The 16,816-nt window shown below is 44.8% G+C and overlaps 1 protein-coding gene across 1 annotated transcript in view; it reads left to right on the top strand.

Annotated features, from left to right (window-relative positions):
* The window catches only part of LOC147096614 (zinc-binding protein A33-like), a 39,711-nt gene extending 28,658 nt beyond the window's left edge, over nt 1-11,053 (top strand). The window contains exons 2-4 of the mRNA XM_085975394.1: nt 1,117-1,139; nt 1,248-1,369; nt 10,246-11,053. Coding sequence (XP_085831520.1) covers nt 1,117-1,139; nt 1,248-1,369; nt 10,246-10,790 — 690 coding nt within the window. The 3' untranslated portion in view covers nt 10,791-11,053. The remainder of the gene's footprint in view (nt 1-1,116; nt 1,140-1,247; nt 1,370-10,245) is intronic.
* The last annotated feature ends 5,763 nt before the right edge of the window (nt 11,054-16,816 follow it).

The raw sequence follows: 16,816 nt of genomic DNA, 5'->3' as shown, positions 1-16,816 counted from the left end.
ACATCGTCCATTTTTTCTCTGTCCTCCTCTTGATCAAATACAAACATACTAAATACCTCTATCGCCTGCGGGCCTGCAACCGTGAGCAGTAACGCTATTTTCCTTGCATCTGGCTTCACAGCGAACCTGATGGCAGCAATGTAGAGTTTGAATTGTTGTTTGAAAGTCCGCCAATTGCAGTCGACATTCCCCGTGAGTTTCAAACCCTCCGGTGGCTTCAAATTCTCCATGTCGCGTTTCACAATATTCAGCAGATATTACCAATCCTGGTACCATGTTATGTTCATAAATAAATAGACGTTTTCATTATGAACAGCTAGCTTGAGCTAGTCATTTATTCAGCCATGTGGACTAGTGTACAGGCATCCATCTTGACTACTGCCTTGTGGGTAGCCCCTTACTAAACATACAGCTCCACCTAGTGCACCATTCTAGAATGACATGTTACTGATCATTACAGAGTGGTAGGTAAGTGCTGGTTATTTTTGATACAGGTCAGTCTGTTTATCACATGAGCAGCTGATTTGAAGTCGCTACAGAGGTGGAGGCAGTTAAACCAAGTCTCTCTTGTGATCATTCTGTGGGGTCGAAATGGGTCTTGGGGCCTTAGCACAAAATGGCCGCTATCAGATCTGCCGCCTTTTCTACTTCCCGCCTGATACTCCATTCCATTGACTGCAAGACAACTGAATATTGGGCGGATCATATAACAGGCAGCCGGTGCAATACCGCCCTTTCTACAATAGAACAAACATGTCTATGTGCATAATTGGCTTCATCTTCCCCCTCCCTCATAGTATAGGCAGCCCGCCAGTACATTGCGCAGGTGGCCACTTTTCGTATGTGAGAATCGGGAAGCTATCACAGCTGAGCCTCATCCTTTAATCAACCTCTCTGCAGCCCAGGGCACTGAGCCCCATTGCTCCCTCAGCGGAGATCAGCTGACTGAGCAGGGTGATGAGCTCTCTGGGTCATTGTGGCTGTGTACGACACCGGGCGATGCCTGGAACTATTGGCCATCGGGGAGATGTGATTTTCACTTCAATGCAAAAGGCAGATTGTGTGCAGTAAAATGGTTCACTAATTGTTAACTGTTATTTTATTGATTGTACGCAGGAGCTGAATGGACTGAAGCAGAGGTGAGTGTGCATTTTAAACCATGTCTTGCACATTCATACACCGTCTATTTATTTTTAAACCCTCCATTTAATGATTCAGACAAACCTGTTAATGAACCACTTCCACAGGTTCCAGGAAAAGAGTGTAAACGACAGAGATTGTGTGGTGAGCAGCAGTCTGGAGTTGGGTGTGTTTAGGGGACCCTTACAATACACAGCCTGGAAAGAAATGCAACAAATCCTCTCTCCCGGTAAGTACCAAAAGATTTACTGTAATCCTCTCTCCCGGTAAACACCAATAGATTTACCCTAATACTCTCTCCCGGTGAGCACCGATAGTTTTACCATAATCCTCTATCCTGGTGAGCACCAATAGATTTACCGTAATACTCTCTCCCGGTGAGCACCGATAGTTTTACCATAATCCTCTATCCCGGTGAGCACTGATAATTTTACCATAATACTTTCTCCCAGTAAACACCGATAGATTTACTGTAATCCTCTCTCCCAGTAAACACCGATAGACTTACCGCAATCCTCTCTCCCAGTGAGCTCCGATAGTTTTACCGTAATCATCTCTCCTGGTAAACACTGATAGATTTACCATAATCTTCTCTCCCAGGGAGCACCGATACATTTACCACAATCCTCCCTCCCGGTAAACACCGATAGATTTCCCGTAATCCTCTCTCTCGGTAAACATCGATAGATTTATCATAATCCTCTCTCCCGGTGAGCACCAATAGGTTTACCACAATCCTCTCTCCCAGTGAGCAGCGATAGATTTACCATAATCCTCTCTCCTGGTGAGCATCGATAGATTTACCACAATCCACTCTCCCAGTGAGCACTGATAGATTTACCATAATCCTCGCTCCTGGTGAGCACCGATAGCTTTACTGTAATCCTCTCCCCCGGTGAGCACCAATAGATTTACCATAATCATCTCTCCCGGTGATCACTGATAGATTTACCATAATCCTCTCTTCTGGTGAGCACCGATGGATTTACCATAATCCTCTCTCCCGGTGAGCACTGATAGATTTACCATAATCACCTCTCCCAGTGAGCACCGATAGATTTACCGTAATCCTCACTCCTGGTGAGCACCGATAGATTTAATGTAATCCTCTCTCCCGGTAAACATCGATAGATTTACCATAATCCCCTCTCCCAGTGATCACCGATAGATTTATCATAATCATCTCTCCCGGCGAGCACCGATAGACTTACCGTAATCATCTCTCCCGGTGAGCTCCGATAGATTTACCATAATCCTCTCTCCTGGTGCACTCCGATAGATTTACTGTAATCCTCTCTCCCGATGAGCATCAATAGATTTACCGTAATCCTCTCTCCTAGTGAGCACCGATAGATATACCGTAATCATCTCTCCCAGTGCACTCTGATAGATTTACCGTAATCATCTCTCCCAGTGAGCACCGATAGATTTACTGTAATCATCTGTCAGGGTGCGCTCCGATAGATTTACAGTAATCATCTCTCCCGGTGCGCTCTGATAGATTTACCATAATCATCTCTCCCGGTGCGCTCTGATAGATTTACCGTAATCATCTCTCCCGGTGCGCTCTGATAGATTTACCATAATCATCTCTCCCGGTGCGCTCTGATAGATTTACCGTAATCATCTCTCCCGGTGAGCACCGATAGATTTACCGTAATCCTCTATCCCGGTAAACACCAATAGATTTACCGTAATCCTCTATCCTGGTGTGCTCTGATAGATTTACCGTAATCATCTCTCCTGGTGAGCACCGATAGATTTATCATAATCATCTCTCCCGGTGCGCTACGATAGATTTACCGTAATCCTCACTCCTGGATGCACCGATAGATTTACTGTAATCCTCTCTCCTGGTAAACATCAATAGATTTACTGTAATCCTCTCTCCCGGTAAACATCGATAGATTTACCGTAATCCTCTATCCCGGTAAATACCGATAGATTTACCATAATCCTCTCTCCCGGTGCACTCTGATAGATTTACCGTAATCATCTCTCCCGGTGCGCTCTGATAGATTTACCGTAATCATCACTCCCGGTGTGCTCTGATAGATTTACAGTAATCATCTCTCCCGGTGCGCTACGATAGATTTACCGTAATCCTCACTCCTGGTGAGCACTGATAGATTTACTGTAATCCTCTCTCCCAGTAAACATCGATCGATTTACTGTAATCCTCTCTCCCGGTAAACATCGATAGATTTACTGTAATCCTCTCTCCCAGTGAGCACAGATAGATTTACCGTAATCCTCACTCCTGGTGCGCTCCAATAGATTTACCATAATCATCTGTCATGGTGCGCTCTGATAGATTTACCGTAATCATCTCTCCCGGTGAGCACCAATAGATTTACTGTAATCCTCTATCCCGGTAAACACCGATAGATTTACCATAATCCTCTATCCCGGTGTGCTCTGATTGATTTACCGTAATCATCTCTTCCGGTGAGCACCGATAGATTTACCGTAATCCTCTATCCTGGTGTGCTCTGATAGATTTACCGTAATCATCTCTCCTGGTGAGCACCGATAGATTTACCGTAATCCTCTATCCTGGTGTGCTCTGATAGATTTACCGTAATCATCCCTCCTGGTGAGCACCGATAGATTTACCATAGTCATCTCTCCCGGTGCGCTACAATAGATTTACCGTAATCCTCACTCCTGGTGAGCACCAATAGATTTACCGTAATCCTCTATCCCGGTAAACACCAATAGATTTACCATAATCCTCTATCCCGGTGTGCTCTGATAGATTTACCATAATCATCTCTTCCGGTGAGCACCGATAGATTTACCATAATCCTCTATCCTGGTGTGCTCTGATAGATTTACCGTAATCATCTCTCCTGGTGAGCGCCGATAGATTTATCATCATCATGTCTCCCGGTGCGCTACGATAGATTTACCATAATCCTCACTCCTGGTGAGCACCGATAGATTTACTGTAATCCTCTCTCCCGGTAAACATCGATAGACTTACTATAATCCTCTCTCCCAGTGAGCACTGATAGATATACCGTAATCCTCTCTCCCGGTAAACATTGATAGATTTACTGTAATCCTCTCTCCCAGTGAGCACTGATAGATATACCGTAATCCTCTCTCCCGGTAAGCACTGATAGATTTATCGTAATCCTCTCTCCTGGTGTGCTCCGATAGATTTATCATAATCATCTCTCCCGGTGCGCTACGATAGATTTACTGTAATCCTCTCTCCCGGTGAGCACCGATAGATTTACCGTAATCCTCTCTCATGGTAAACAGCGATAGATTGACCATGTGAGCTTTTTATAGAAACATAGAAGATAGGAGCAGGAGTAGGCCATTCGGCTCCTCGAGCCTGCTCCGCCATTTAATGAGATCATGGCTGATCATCCAAACTCAGTACCCCGTCCCTGCCTTCTGCCCATTACCCTTGATCCCTTTAGCCTTAAGAAATATATCCAACTCCTTCTTGAATATATTTAATGAATTGGCCTCCACCGCCTTCTGTGGTAGAGAATTCCACAGATTCACCATGATGTTACCGGTGCTGTCTGTAGCTGCCCTGATGGTGCCGTGACTTTAATAAATAGGAAGTCGTGCCCCACAGACCAGGAAAGTTTCATGTTCCATCCTTGATCTGTTTGAATCAGCCACAATGTCCATTAGACACAAATATCTATTGTTTCAGTATTCATAGAGGAGCCGGGAGTGTCTGGCGCAGCTACAGTGGCAATGGGAAGTACTGTGAGCAGTCTCCAGATTTCTCCCTACGCCCTGCGATGTGATATTCACTTCACACACCTCAGACAGTTGAAATGTTGAGTGGACACTGTTGGGATTCAAACCCGGGAATTCCGAACCCTTGGTCCAGTCTCAAACAGCTGAGAGACCTGAAGCTCAGGAGGAACACAGACCTGTTGAGCTCAGTTTTTCGAAGCCCTCAGCCATTGGCATGGCCTTGCACGCAGCGTGCAGTTAATGGGAACGAGGTAGGGTGCACTGCCCACAACTCTTGCTCCATTGACATTAATGAATGGACAAGGGCGAGCAGTGGACCAGACATTTTCTGATAATCTGCCACTGCCGGTGAGGCTCGTCAGTGGAGCAGGGACTCTGAACATTCCACTCCACTTTTCAATGCCACAAACCATCTAGAAATGCACACACCAGGATCAAAGCTCAATCACACACCAGGATCAAAGCTCAATCACGCACACCAGTATCAAACCTCAATCACACACACCAGCATCAAACCTCAATCACACACACCAGGATCAAAGCACAATCACACACACCAGCATCAAACCTCAATCACACACACCAGCATCAAACCTCAATCACACACACCAGTATCAAACCTCAATCACACACACCAGTGTCAAAGCTCAATCACACACACCAGGATCAAAGCTCAATCACACACACCAGGATCAAAGCTCAATCACACACCAGGATCAAAGCTCAATCACACACACCAGGATCAAAGCTCAATCACACACACCAGGATCAAAGCTCAATCACACACACCAGGATCAAAGCTCAAGCACACACCAGGATCAAAGCTCAATCACACACACCAGCATCAAAGCTCAATCACACACACCAGCATCAAAGCACAATCACACACACCAGCATCAAACCTCAATCACACACACCAGCTTCAAACCTCAATCACACACACCAGGATCAAAGCTCAATCACACACACCAGCATCAAAGCTCAATCACACACACCAGCATCAAAGCTCAATCACACACACCAGGATCAAAGCTCAATCACACACACCAGCATCAAACCTCAATCACACACACCAGGATCAAACCTCAATCACACACACCAGCATCAAACCTCAATCACACACACCAGCATCAAAGCTCAATCACACACACCAGCATCAAAGCTCAATTACACACACCAGGATCAAAGCTCAATCACACACACCAGCATCAAAGCTCAATCACACACACCAGGATCAAAGCTCAATCACACACACCAGCATCAAAGCTCAATCACACACACCAGGATCAAAGCTCAATCACACACACCAGCATCAAAGCTCAATCCCGATACTGAATCCCATTCCCCATTCAGACCCTACCGATTCCCATTCCCCATTCAGACCCTACCGATTCCCAATCCCCAATGAATTCCTATTCCCTATTCAATTTCAGAGCAATTTTTGTGCTGTGGGCCCACATTTAGCAACGACTGCATTGAGACGGCCCTGAACTCACCTGATGTCAAACCTTTACAGACCATTCATAGACACATAAGAAACATCAAAGATAGGAGCAGGAGTAGGCCATTCAGCCCTTCGAGCCTGCTCCGCCATTCAATGAGATCATGGCTGATCATTCAAATTCAGTATCCTGTCCCTGCCTTCTCCCCATATCCCTTGATCCCTTTAGCCTTAAGAAATATATCCAACTCTTTCTTGAATATATTTAATGAACTGGCCTCCACCGCCCTCTGTGGCAGAGAATTCCACAGGTTCACCACTCTCTGGGTGAAGAAATTCCGCCTCATTTCAGTCCTAAATGGCTTACCCCTTATCCTTAGACAATGACCCCTGGTTAAGAACATAAGAACATAAGAACATAAGAAATAGGAGCAGGAGTAGGCCAATCGGCCCCTCGAGCCTGCTCCGCCATTCAATAAGATCATGGCTGACCTGATCCTAACCGCCAATCCACGGTTCTGGACTCCCCGGCCATCAGAAACATCCTTCCTGCATCTAGTCTGTCCAGGCCTGACAGAATGTTATAGGTTTCGATGAGATCCCCTCTCAATCTTCTAACCTCCAGTGAGTATAAGCCAAATCAACACAATCTCTCCTCATACGTCATTCCTGCCATCCCAGGTATCAGCCTGGTGAATCTTCGCTGCACTCCTTCCATGGCAAGAACGTCCTTCCTCAGGTAAGGCGACCAAAACTGCACACAGTACTCAAGGTGCGGTCTCACCAAGGCCCTGGACAACTGTAGCAAGACATCCTTGTTCCTGTACTCGAACCCTCTTGCTACGAAGGCCAACATACCATTTGCCTTCTTAACCGCCTGCTGCACCTGCATGCTTATATTCAGTGACTGGTGCACAAGAACACCCAGGTCTCTTTGCACTTCCCCTTCTCCCAATCTATTGCCATTCAAATAATAATCTGCCTTCCTGTTTTTGCCACCAAAGTGGATAACCTCACATTTATCCACATTATAGTGCATTTGCCATGTTTCTGCCCAATCACCCAACCTGTCCAAATCGTACTGGAGTTTCACGACATCCTCCTCACAGCATACCCTCCCACCCAGCTTTGTGTCGTCTGCAAATTTGGAGATATTACATCCAATTCCCTCGTTCAGATCATTAATATATATTGTGAACAGCTGGGGTCCTAGGACCGATCCTTGCGGTACCCCACTAGTCACTGCCTGCCACTCGGAAAATGACCCGTTTATTCCAACTCTTTGCTTTCTGTCCGCCAACCAGTTCTCTATCCAAGTCAATACCTTGCCCCCAATCCCATGTGCCTTAATTTTGCATGCTAATCTCTTATGTGGGACCTTATCGAAAGCCTTCTGAAAGTCCAAATACACCACATCCACTGGTTCTCCCCTATCTATTTTACCAGTTACATCCTCAAAAAATTCCAGTAGATTAGTCAAGCATGATTTACCTTTTGTAAATCCATGTTGACTCTCTCCGATCCTGTCACTGCTTTCCAAGTGCTCTGCTATGACATCTTTTATAATGGACTCTAGCATTTTCCCCACTACCGATGTCAGGCTTACTGGTCTATAATTCCCCGCTTTTTCTCTACCACCTTTTTTGAATAGTGCAGTAACATTAGCTACCCTCCAATCCATGGGTACTGTTCCAGAGTCTATCGAGTTCTGAAAGATGACCAGCAATGCATCTATTATTTCTAGGGCCACTTCCTTAAGTACCATGGGATGTAGATTATCAGGCCCTGGGGATTTATCGGCCTTCGCTCCCATCAATTTTCCTAACACCATTTCCCTACAATACTGATTTCTTTCAGTTCCACCCTTTCATCAGACCCTATGTTCCCCAGCATCTCTGGGAGGTTATTTGTGTCCTCCTTTGTGAAGACAGAACCAAAATATGTATTTAGTTGGTCTGCCATTTCTTTGTTCCCCATTATAAATGCCCCTGATTCTGACTGCAAGGGACCTACGCTTGACTTCACCAATCTTTTTCTCTTCACATATCTATAAAAGCTTTTACAGTCTGTTTTTATGTTCCCTGCAAGCTTACTGTCATATTCTATTTTCCCTTTCTTAATTCATCCCTTTGTCCTCCTTTGTTGAATCCTAAACTGCTCCCAATCCTCAGAATTATTGCTTTTTCTGGCCAATTTATATGTCCTCTCCTTGGATCTTATGCTATCCCTAATTTCCCTTGTTAGCCACGGTTGAGTCACATTTTTTGTTTTATTTTTATGCCAAACTGGGATGAACAAATTCTGTAGCTCATCCATTCGGTCTTTGAATGTTTGCCATTGCCTATCCACCGTCAACCCTTTGAGTGCCATTCCCCAATCAATCCTACCCAACTCACTCCTCAGACCATCGTAGTTTCCTTTATTTAAATTGAGGACCCTAGTCTCTGAGTCAACTACTTCATTCTCCATGTTAATGAAGAATTCGATCATATTATGATCGCTCCGACCCAAGGGGCCTCGTAAAACAAGATTGCTAATTAATCCTTTCTCGTTACATAATACCCAGTCTAAGATGGCCTGATCTCTGGTTGGTTCCTCAACATATTGGTCCAGGAAACCATCCCGTAAACACTCCAGGAATTCCTCCTCCACAGTATTGTTACTAATTTGGTTGGCCCAATCTATATGTAGATTAAAGTCACCCATGATGACTGCTGTGCCCTTATTGCACACTTCTTTAATTTCCCTTTTAATGCCATCCCCAACCTCCGCCTTACTGTTTGGAGGTCTATATACCACTCCCACTAATGTTTTTTTCCCCTTGGTATTTCTCAATTCTACCCATACAGATTCCACATCATCAGAGCTAATATCCTTCATTACAATTGTGTTAATCCCTTCTTTAACCAGCAATGCTACCCCACCTCCCTTTCCTTTTTGCCTATCTTTCCTGAATATCGAATACCCCTGCATTGTTTTGAACTCGGGTCCGGTATTTGAAAGACAAATTTCCTTAGAAGCCTCCCCAGTTATTAATAGAAGAATCTTTCTGTATCTTTACACACAGAGGAAAATATGCCCCAATTCATTTGATTTGCTTCCTGGACCCCCTCTGTGCTGCGGCATGTATAACCACTCTGCGGTCTGTGTCTGGTCTCAGCTCGAATCAGTCTCAGGCTGGGGAGAGACAGACATTGAGCCTCGGTTCCTGGTCCTGATCACTCACCAGTGTGGACACCAGGTGAGGCCCACTTCAAGGCTGAGCTGTGACACCTCCTGCAGTCAAATAATAGCTTGCCAACACTCCCTGTGCAGGCTGATATATGAAGGTCGGCCATGTGGGAATGATACTGAAGGCACTAGGGCTCCATGGAACCAGAACGGAGAAGGGAATCAATACCCTTGTATCGGGAGAAGAGAAAATATTGATAAAAAACTTAAAATGCCCCTGCGACATTGTGGAGGGTGAGTCATTTTGTAACAAGAGGGGTGTCAGCAACAAAATGTGAGGTGAAATGTGTCACAAGAAGGATGTGCTTATTGTATGCAAAGCCTTTAACACCTTCTTGATATATCGCCATGGATTTCAGTATTTTCATGCTCCAGTTATATTACTTAGAATATACAGCACAAAAACAGGCCATTCGGCCCAACTAGTACATGCCGACATTTATGCTCCACTCAAGCCTCCTCCCGTCTTTCCTCATCTAACTCTATCAGCATAACCCTCTATTCCCTTCTCCCTCATATGCTTGTCCAGCCTCCCATTAAATGCATCTATACTATTCGCTTCAACCACTCCCTGTGGTAGCGAGTTCCATATTCTCACCACTCTCTGGGTAAAGAAGTTTCCTCTGAATCTCCTATTGGATTTCTTGGTGACTATCTTATATTCATTGCATGCTTATAATGTTCTCCCTGTTTGTTGTTAAAAGTGCCGGCCTCGCTCACCCTGGATCCCAGAACCGCGCAGCCCAGGCTCGTACTGTCCGAGGACCTGACCGCGGTGCACATCGGTGACCGGAGGAGAAATCTGCCGAACGGCCGAGAGAGGTTCGAGCCCTGCACCTGTGTCCTGAGCAGCCAGGGATTCACCTCAGGGAAACACTACTGGGAGGTGGTGGTGGCCAACAAGACCGACTGGGACTTGGGGCTGGCCCAGGAGACAGCCAGTAGGAAGGGGCAGATCACGCTGATGCCCTCGATTGGGTACTGGACCATATGTCAGAGGTACGAGCACACCTATGGGGCCCTGACTTCCCCCTCCACTGTCCTCAAGCTAACCGCCAAGCCCAGGAAGATTGGAGTCTACCTGGACTACGAGGGAGGACAGGTGTCATTTTACAACTCAGATGACATGTCCCATCTCTACACTTTCACCGACACCTTCAAAGGCAAACTGTTCCCTTTCTTTAACCCCTGGATAAACAAAAGTAAGAGAAACGTGGAACCTCTCAAACTGTGCCATTTAAAACTGTGATGAGTTAATTGGGCCAAATCTTGCTCAAAGAATAATGGTGATATAGTAATCTCAGATGTAATGCTTACGTTATCCACCAGAGGGAGACAAATGTTAAGGGTTCATTTACCAGTGTTTTAAGGTAATGTTGCATTGTGGGAATGACTCATAGGATCATCCATCTTGGATGCATCGTGCAGTAGAATTAGAAGTGCATGCCTGTAGCTTGTAAGAGCTCTGTTCTCTCCTTATTCTGTGTAAATTAAAAGTAAAGTTTTGAGTTCCTGAAGTCTCACTTATATCAATTAATTGGACCTTACTACTCGGATATAACATTTGGCGACGAGGATTAACAGTTTCAACTTGAAGAAGGGAAAATACAAGAACACTGCATCTGAATCATGGCTACTCAAGTAGGAGGGATTTCTGCTTTTGATGTTCAAGAATAAACTTGGATCGAGTACTGTGAGTTATTGGAGCATTTCTTTGTAGAAAATGATATTGTCGATGTTGGAAAAAGGAGAGCTATTTTGCTAACTTTGGTGGGAAGTCTGACGTATAGTTTATTGAGAAACTTATGCAGTCCTGTAAAGCCTGGAGATAAATAATTTACTGAATTAGTGGACTTGCTAAAGGAACATTTCAATCCAAGACCGAGTGAGATTGTACAGCGTTTCAAATTTAATTCACGGAACAAGATACCGGGAGAAACTGTGTTGGATTATGTAGCAGTGTTGAGAAAACTGGCACATGATTGCAATTACGGGAACAGCTTGAAAGACATGCTGAGAGATAGGCTGGTTTGCGGGATAATGGATGCTCGAATGCAGAGGAGATTATTGTCCGAGACTGGGCTTACATATGAAAAAGCGTTGGAACTTGTTCAATTAATAGAGACAGCTAAGCGTGATGTACAAGAAATACAAGGTTCAGACTGGTCTGCTACAATGCAAGTTGCAGGTTCACTGGTGCACAAGTTAAATGAGTCTGAAATCACAACGTGAGCAGGTAAAGGCATGTTATAGATGCAATGGAGATCACCTGGCAAGGGAATGCAGGTTTCTGGAGGAAAAGTGCCATAAGTGTGGGAAAAAAGGACATATAAAACGTGCATGTAGAGCAAAAGCTACCCGGGAGGTATACAAACCTAAAGGGGGAGAAAAGCAAAACCTTGGAAGAGAAGTGAAAAAACAGGGAGCACATCACATCAGTGGAGAAGCTGAGGAAGAAGACAACGTGTTCATAATGCATAGTATGGTAGAGGACATTCCAAAAGTGGATCCTATCACTTTGCAACTGATAGTAAATGACACTAAGGTCAACTTTGAGGTGGATACTGGATGTGGCGTTACCATAATGAACAGGGAGGAATATTCAAAATTGTGGAACCGTGCAAAAGTTCCAGAGTTAAAGTCTTGCTCTATGAAGCTTAAAACCTATACTGGTGAACGAGTGGCAACCTGGGGTACAGCTATTGTAACTGTGAAACACAGCGACACTGTGGAACAGCTACCTGTAGTTGTAGTATCGGGTTCTGGACTGAACTTGTTAGGTCGGGGCTGGATACGAGAACTTAAATTAGATTGGGGAGCAATAAATCAATTGGAGAGAGGCAAACAGTTGTCTTTGCAAGACGTGTTGATTGAACATGAGAATGTGTTCAAGGAAGAACTTGGAACATTTAATGGCCCCCCAGCTAAGATTTATGTCGACAAGGAGGCACTGCCAAGATTTTTTAAACAACGACCTGTGCCTTATGCCATGAAACTGAAGGTAGAGGCTGAGCTTGATCGTCTTTTGAGGGAGAACATTCTGGAACCCATGAAATGTTCAGAATGGGCAGCTCCCATTGTACCTGTTTTAAAACCGGACAATTCGGTACGAATCTGTGGAGATTATAAATTGACTGTAAATAGGGTGTCTAAACTTGAACAGTATCCTATTCCTAAAACTGAGGATCTTTTTGCAAACCTGGCGGGAGGGAAGAAATTCACGAAGCTGGATATGAGTCATGCTTACTTGCAGATTACACTAGATGAGGAATCCAAGAAGTATGTAACCATAAATACACACAAGGGTTTGTTTACCTATAACCGCTTGCCATTTGGTGTCTCATCTAGTCCAGCTATCTTCCAGAGAACAATCGAGGGTGTACTGCAAGGGATTCCACATGTTTCCATCTATCTGGATGATATTCTGGTGACGGGAAGAACTGACCAGGAGCATCTGAGCACTCAGAGGTACTACTAAGATTGGATAAGGCTGGGTTATGGCTCAAGAGGAGTAAGTGTACTCTCATGGGGAATGAGGCCGTGTTCCTGGGACACAGAGTGAATGCCACTGGGCTCCATCCAATCAAGGAGAAGGTAAAAGCACTGCAGGAGGCCCCAGATCCTACAAATGTGACTGAGTTAAAAGCTTACCTGGGACTGCTAAACTATTATAACAGGTTTTTGCCAAACTTGTCAACAGTGTTAGCACCTCTTCACAAACTACTGCGCAAGGAGACACAGTGGCAGTGGGAAGAGGAACAGAGGGTTTCATTTGAACAATCCAAGAAACTGATGCTGTCCTCGGATGTGCTGGTTCACTACAATGCAGAGAAAGACATCATTCTCTCTTGTGATGCTTCACCTTACGGGGTGGGGGCAGTTCTTTCACACTGTATGGAAGATGGAACTGAAAGACCGATAGGGTTTATGTCTTGAACTCTGACCCCAGCGGGAAAAAACTATTCCCAGTTAGATAAAGAGGGATTAGCAGTAATGTTTGGGTTACAGAGGTTTCATAAGTACATATATGGCAGGAAATTCACCATATGTACAGATCATAAACCTCTTCTACCTCTTTTTAATGAGATGAAAGCAGTACCACAGATGGTGTCACCCCGAATCCAGAGATGGGCAGTGACGTTGAGGGCATATGCGTATGTCATCATTTACAAAGTGGGCAAGTACCATGGGAACGCAAATGCCTTGAGCCGTCTTCCACTACCAGGTACACCTATCCGGGCAGCTCCAAAGGACAGAGTTTTGTTGTTGGGAACTGGTCAGGTAGTATGCAGACATGTGGATCAGATACTGACCAGACAACGGGAGATCGAACTGGAGGTTCCAGAGGAAAGGTTGGAGGACAAGTTGGTCCCCAGTTATCCAAATGCACTGGTGGTACCAGCCCCACAAACAGAGACAGTTACACCTGGACCCCTTAATCAAGAGGAAACCATCGTAGCAGAGTCAGATACTTTGAGTGCTGCTCAGGAGCAGCAGGTGGCTTTACCACAACCAAGCAGGGACTTGACTGTAAGACGTTCAACAAGGTCTCACAAGCTGCCAGAGCGATTGATCACAACCTGCTAGATTGTTCAGGATGGACTCTCGTTAAAGGAGTTTCCTTATGGACTTTTTAAGAATGTTGTTAAGAATTGTTGTAACTTAAGAGGGGGGGGGATATAGTAATCTCAGATGTAATGCTTAAGTTATCCACCAGAGGGAGGCAAATGTTAAGGGTTCATTTACCAGTGTTTTAAGGTAATGTTGCATTGTGGGAATGACTCATAGGATCATCCATCTTGGATGCATCGTGCAGTAGAATTAGAAGTGCATGCCTGTAGCTTGTAAGAGCTCTGTTCTCTCCTTATTCTGTGTAAATTAAAAGTAAAGTTTTGAGTTCCTGAAGTCTCACTTATATCCGAGTAGTAAGGTCCAATTAATTGATATAACAGGCGAGTTCATGACACATGCCGTTACTAATGTGCAAATCAACCAGCAAGTCCAGGGGATTAAGAGATACGCCGTCAGTTGCGGATCTCCAGAATTTGCGGGTCGATTTACTCCGCCCCGCAGTTTGCTTCACACAAACGGTATCTCGCCCTTAGCCTCCTCGTTATTTTTTAATGACTTGCTGGATTTGAACATTAATTGCCCGTTAAGCGCACCGCAGAAAGTTAGGGCTGGAATTTAACAACATAAGTACCTTTTTAACCACGTGATAATTGTTAATGCTCAAATGCCGATCAAGCTCTCCGGCCCAGAAAGGAAACTATTGAAACTGTTGAGTCTCATTCCTGCATGTAGTAAATTCTTCCTAGAGATTTTTAAAATTAAAAATGTTTTTAATTTTTAAATGTTTATCCTACTTTTCCTTTCTGTCTCTTTTTCTCTCTCTTAATCCAATCTTTCTTTCCCTCTCTTTTTTATTTCTCTCTCTGTACTTGATTTGACTCTAATTCACCCCATTTCCTTCTCTGTCGTTCCTCTGTTTCTTTCTCAATCCTTAAATCTCATTGGTTCAGGAGATAAGACATCGTTCACTAAAATCCCAGATGCCCTGTTGCCCTCCCCGCGCCATTACCTGCTCGCACTTCCAGCAAGTTATGGTGCAAATTATACTCGAGCTGAAGTGTGCTGGAAAAAGTCTAACTAACGGCGCACTCCAGCAAGATTTGGTCCATTACAGCAGCCCCTCGACATTCTATATCTGTACAAACATCAGCATGCCTTATAGAACTATTTAGATTCAGTAAAACATAGAATACCATGAAATAAGCATTACCGTGAATAAACATTTTAATATGCAATAAACACTGATAAACACCAAACTGCTGTGTTTCATTCAATCGCCTCCTGTAACCTGTTAACTGCACACGAGTCAATATCCAATACCGAGTTATTGTTAAGCCTTTTCAAAACACATCTCTGCAACCGATGTGTTCATCACCTCGCCTTGCGTCAAAGGCTCAGTGTCATTCCTTTCTTGCTCCGTAAAGTGCCAGGAGATGTCTGTTTTCTATATTATAGGTGCTATTTCAATGCAAATTGTGGTGGTCATTTTTGCCCAGATTTCTCCTCTCCCCCGCACTTGTGATGTGATTCCACAGGTACAGTCCCCACCCCTCGCACCAGCTCCGCGTATCCGCCTATGTCGGGCAAATAGTGCTGACCATTTCCCATTGCCATAGGCGTCGATTGCAAAAGCGCCGCTTAAACCGTATTAAGTGGGCCAGCTCTTTCGGGCAGTTCAAGCAGCTGTTCTCACCTCTGCGATTACCTGTCAATCTCCTTTTTAGGCAGCCCTTTCACCTTTAGTCACCCCACCTTACCCCCTCCTGCCCCCGCCCCGTGACCTTCAGAACTCCTGTGATTGCTGTTCACAAACATTTACCTGCTGTAGAGGTGAAACTGGCCGAAGGTAAAACTGGCCAGAGTTAAAACTGGCCAGAGTTAAAACTGGCCAGAGTTAAAACTGGCCAGAGTTAAAACTGGCCAAAGGTGAAAATGGCCAAAGGTCAAACTGACCAGAGGTGAACCTGACCGAAGGTGAACCTGACCGAAGATGAAACTGACCGAAGGTGAAATTGATCGAAGGTGAAATTGATCGAAGGTGAAACTGACCAGTGGTGAACCTGACCGAAGGTGTACCTGACCGAAGGTGAAATTGGCCGAAGGTGAAACTGGCCGAAGGTGAAATTGATCGGTGGTGAAACTGACCGAAGGTGAAACTGACCAGAGGTGAACCTGACCGAAGGTGTACCTGACCGAAGGTGAAATTGGCCGAAGGTGAAACTGGCCGAAGGTGAAATTGATCGGTGGTGAAACTGACCGAAGGTGAAATTGATCGAAGGTGAAATTGATCGAAGGTGAAACTGACCAGTGGTGAACCTGACCGAAGGTGAACCTGACCGAAGGTGAAATTGGCCGAAGGTGAAACTGGCCGAAGGTGAAATTGATCGGTGGTGAAACTGACCGAAGGTGAAACTGACCAGAGGTGAACCTGACCGAAGGTGAAACTGACCAGAGGTGAAATTGATCGAAGGTGAAACTGACCGAAGGTGAAACTGACCGAAGGTGAACCTGACCGAAGATGAAACTGACCAGTAGTGAACCTGACCGAAGGTGAAACTGGCCGAAGGTGAAATTCAAAATCAAAATCAAATCAAATCAACTTTTATTGTCATTGTTAGTGCACAAGTGCAGTACAACGAAATGTAGGCTTGCAGCTCCCGAGAGTGTACATTTGGATTAAGACATTTAAACATTCAACATACA

This window comes from Somniosus microcephalus, unplaced genomic scaffold (genome assembly GCF_052327205.1).
Source record: "Somniosus microcephalus isolate GS21.2 unplaced genomic scaffold, FLI_Smic_1.0 unresolved_chr1, whole genome shotgun sequence".
NCBI classification, from domain to species: domain Eukaryota; kingdom Metazoa; phylum Chordata; class Chondrichthyes; order Squaliformes; family Somniosidae; genus Somniosus; species Somniosus microcephalus.
This window is presented reverse-complemented; position numbering and strand designations above follow the sequence as displayed.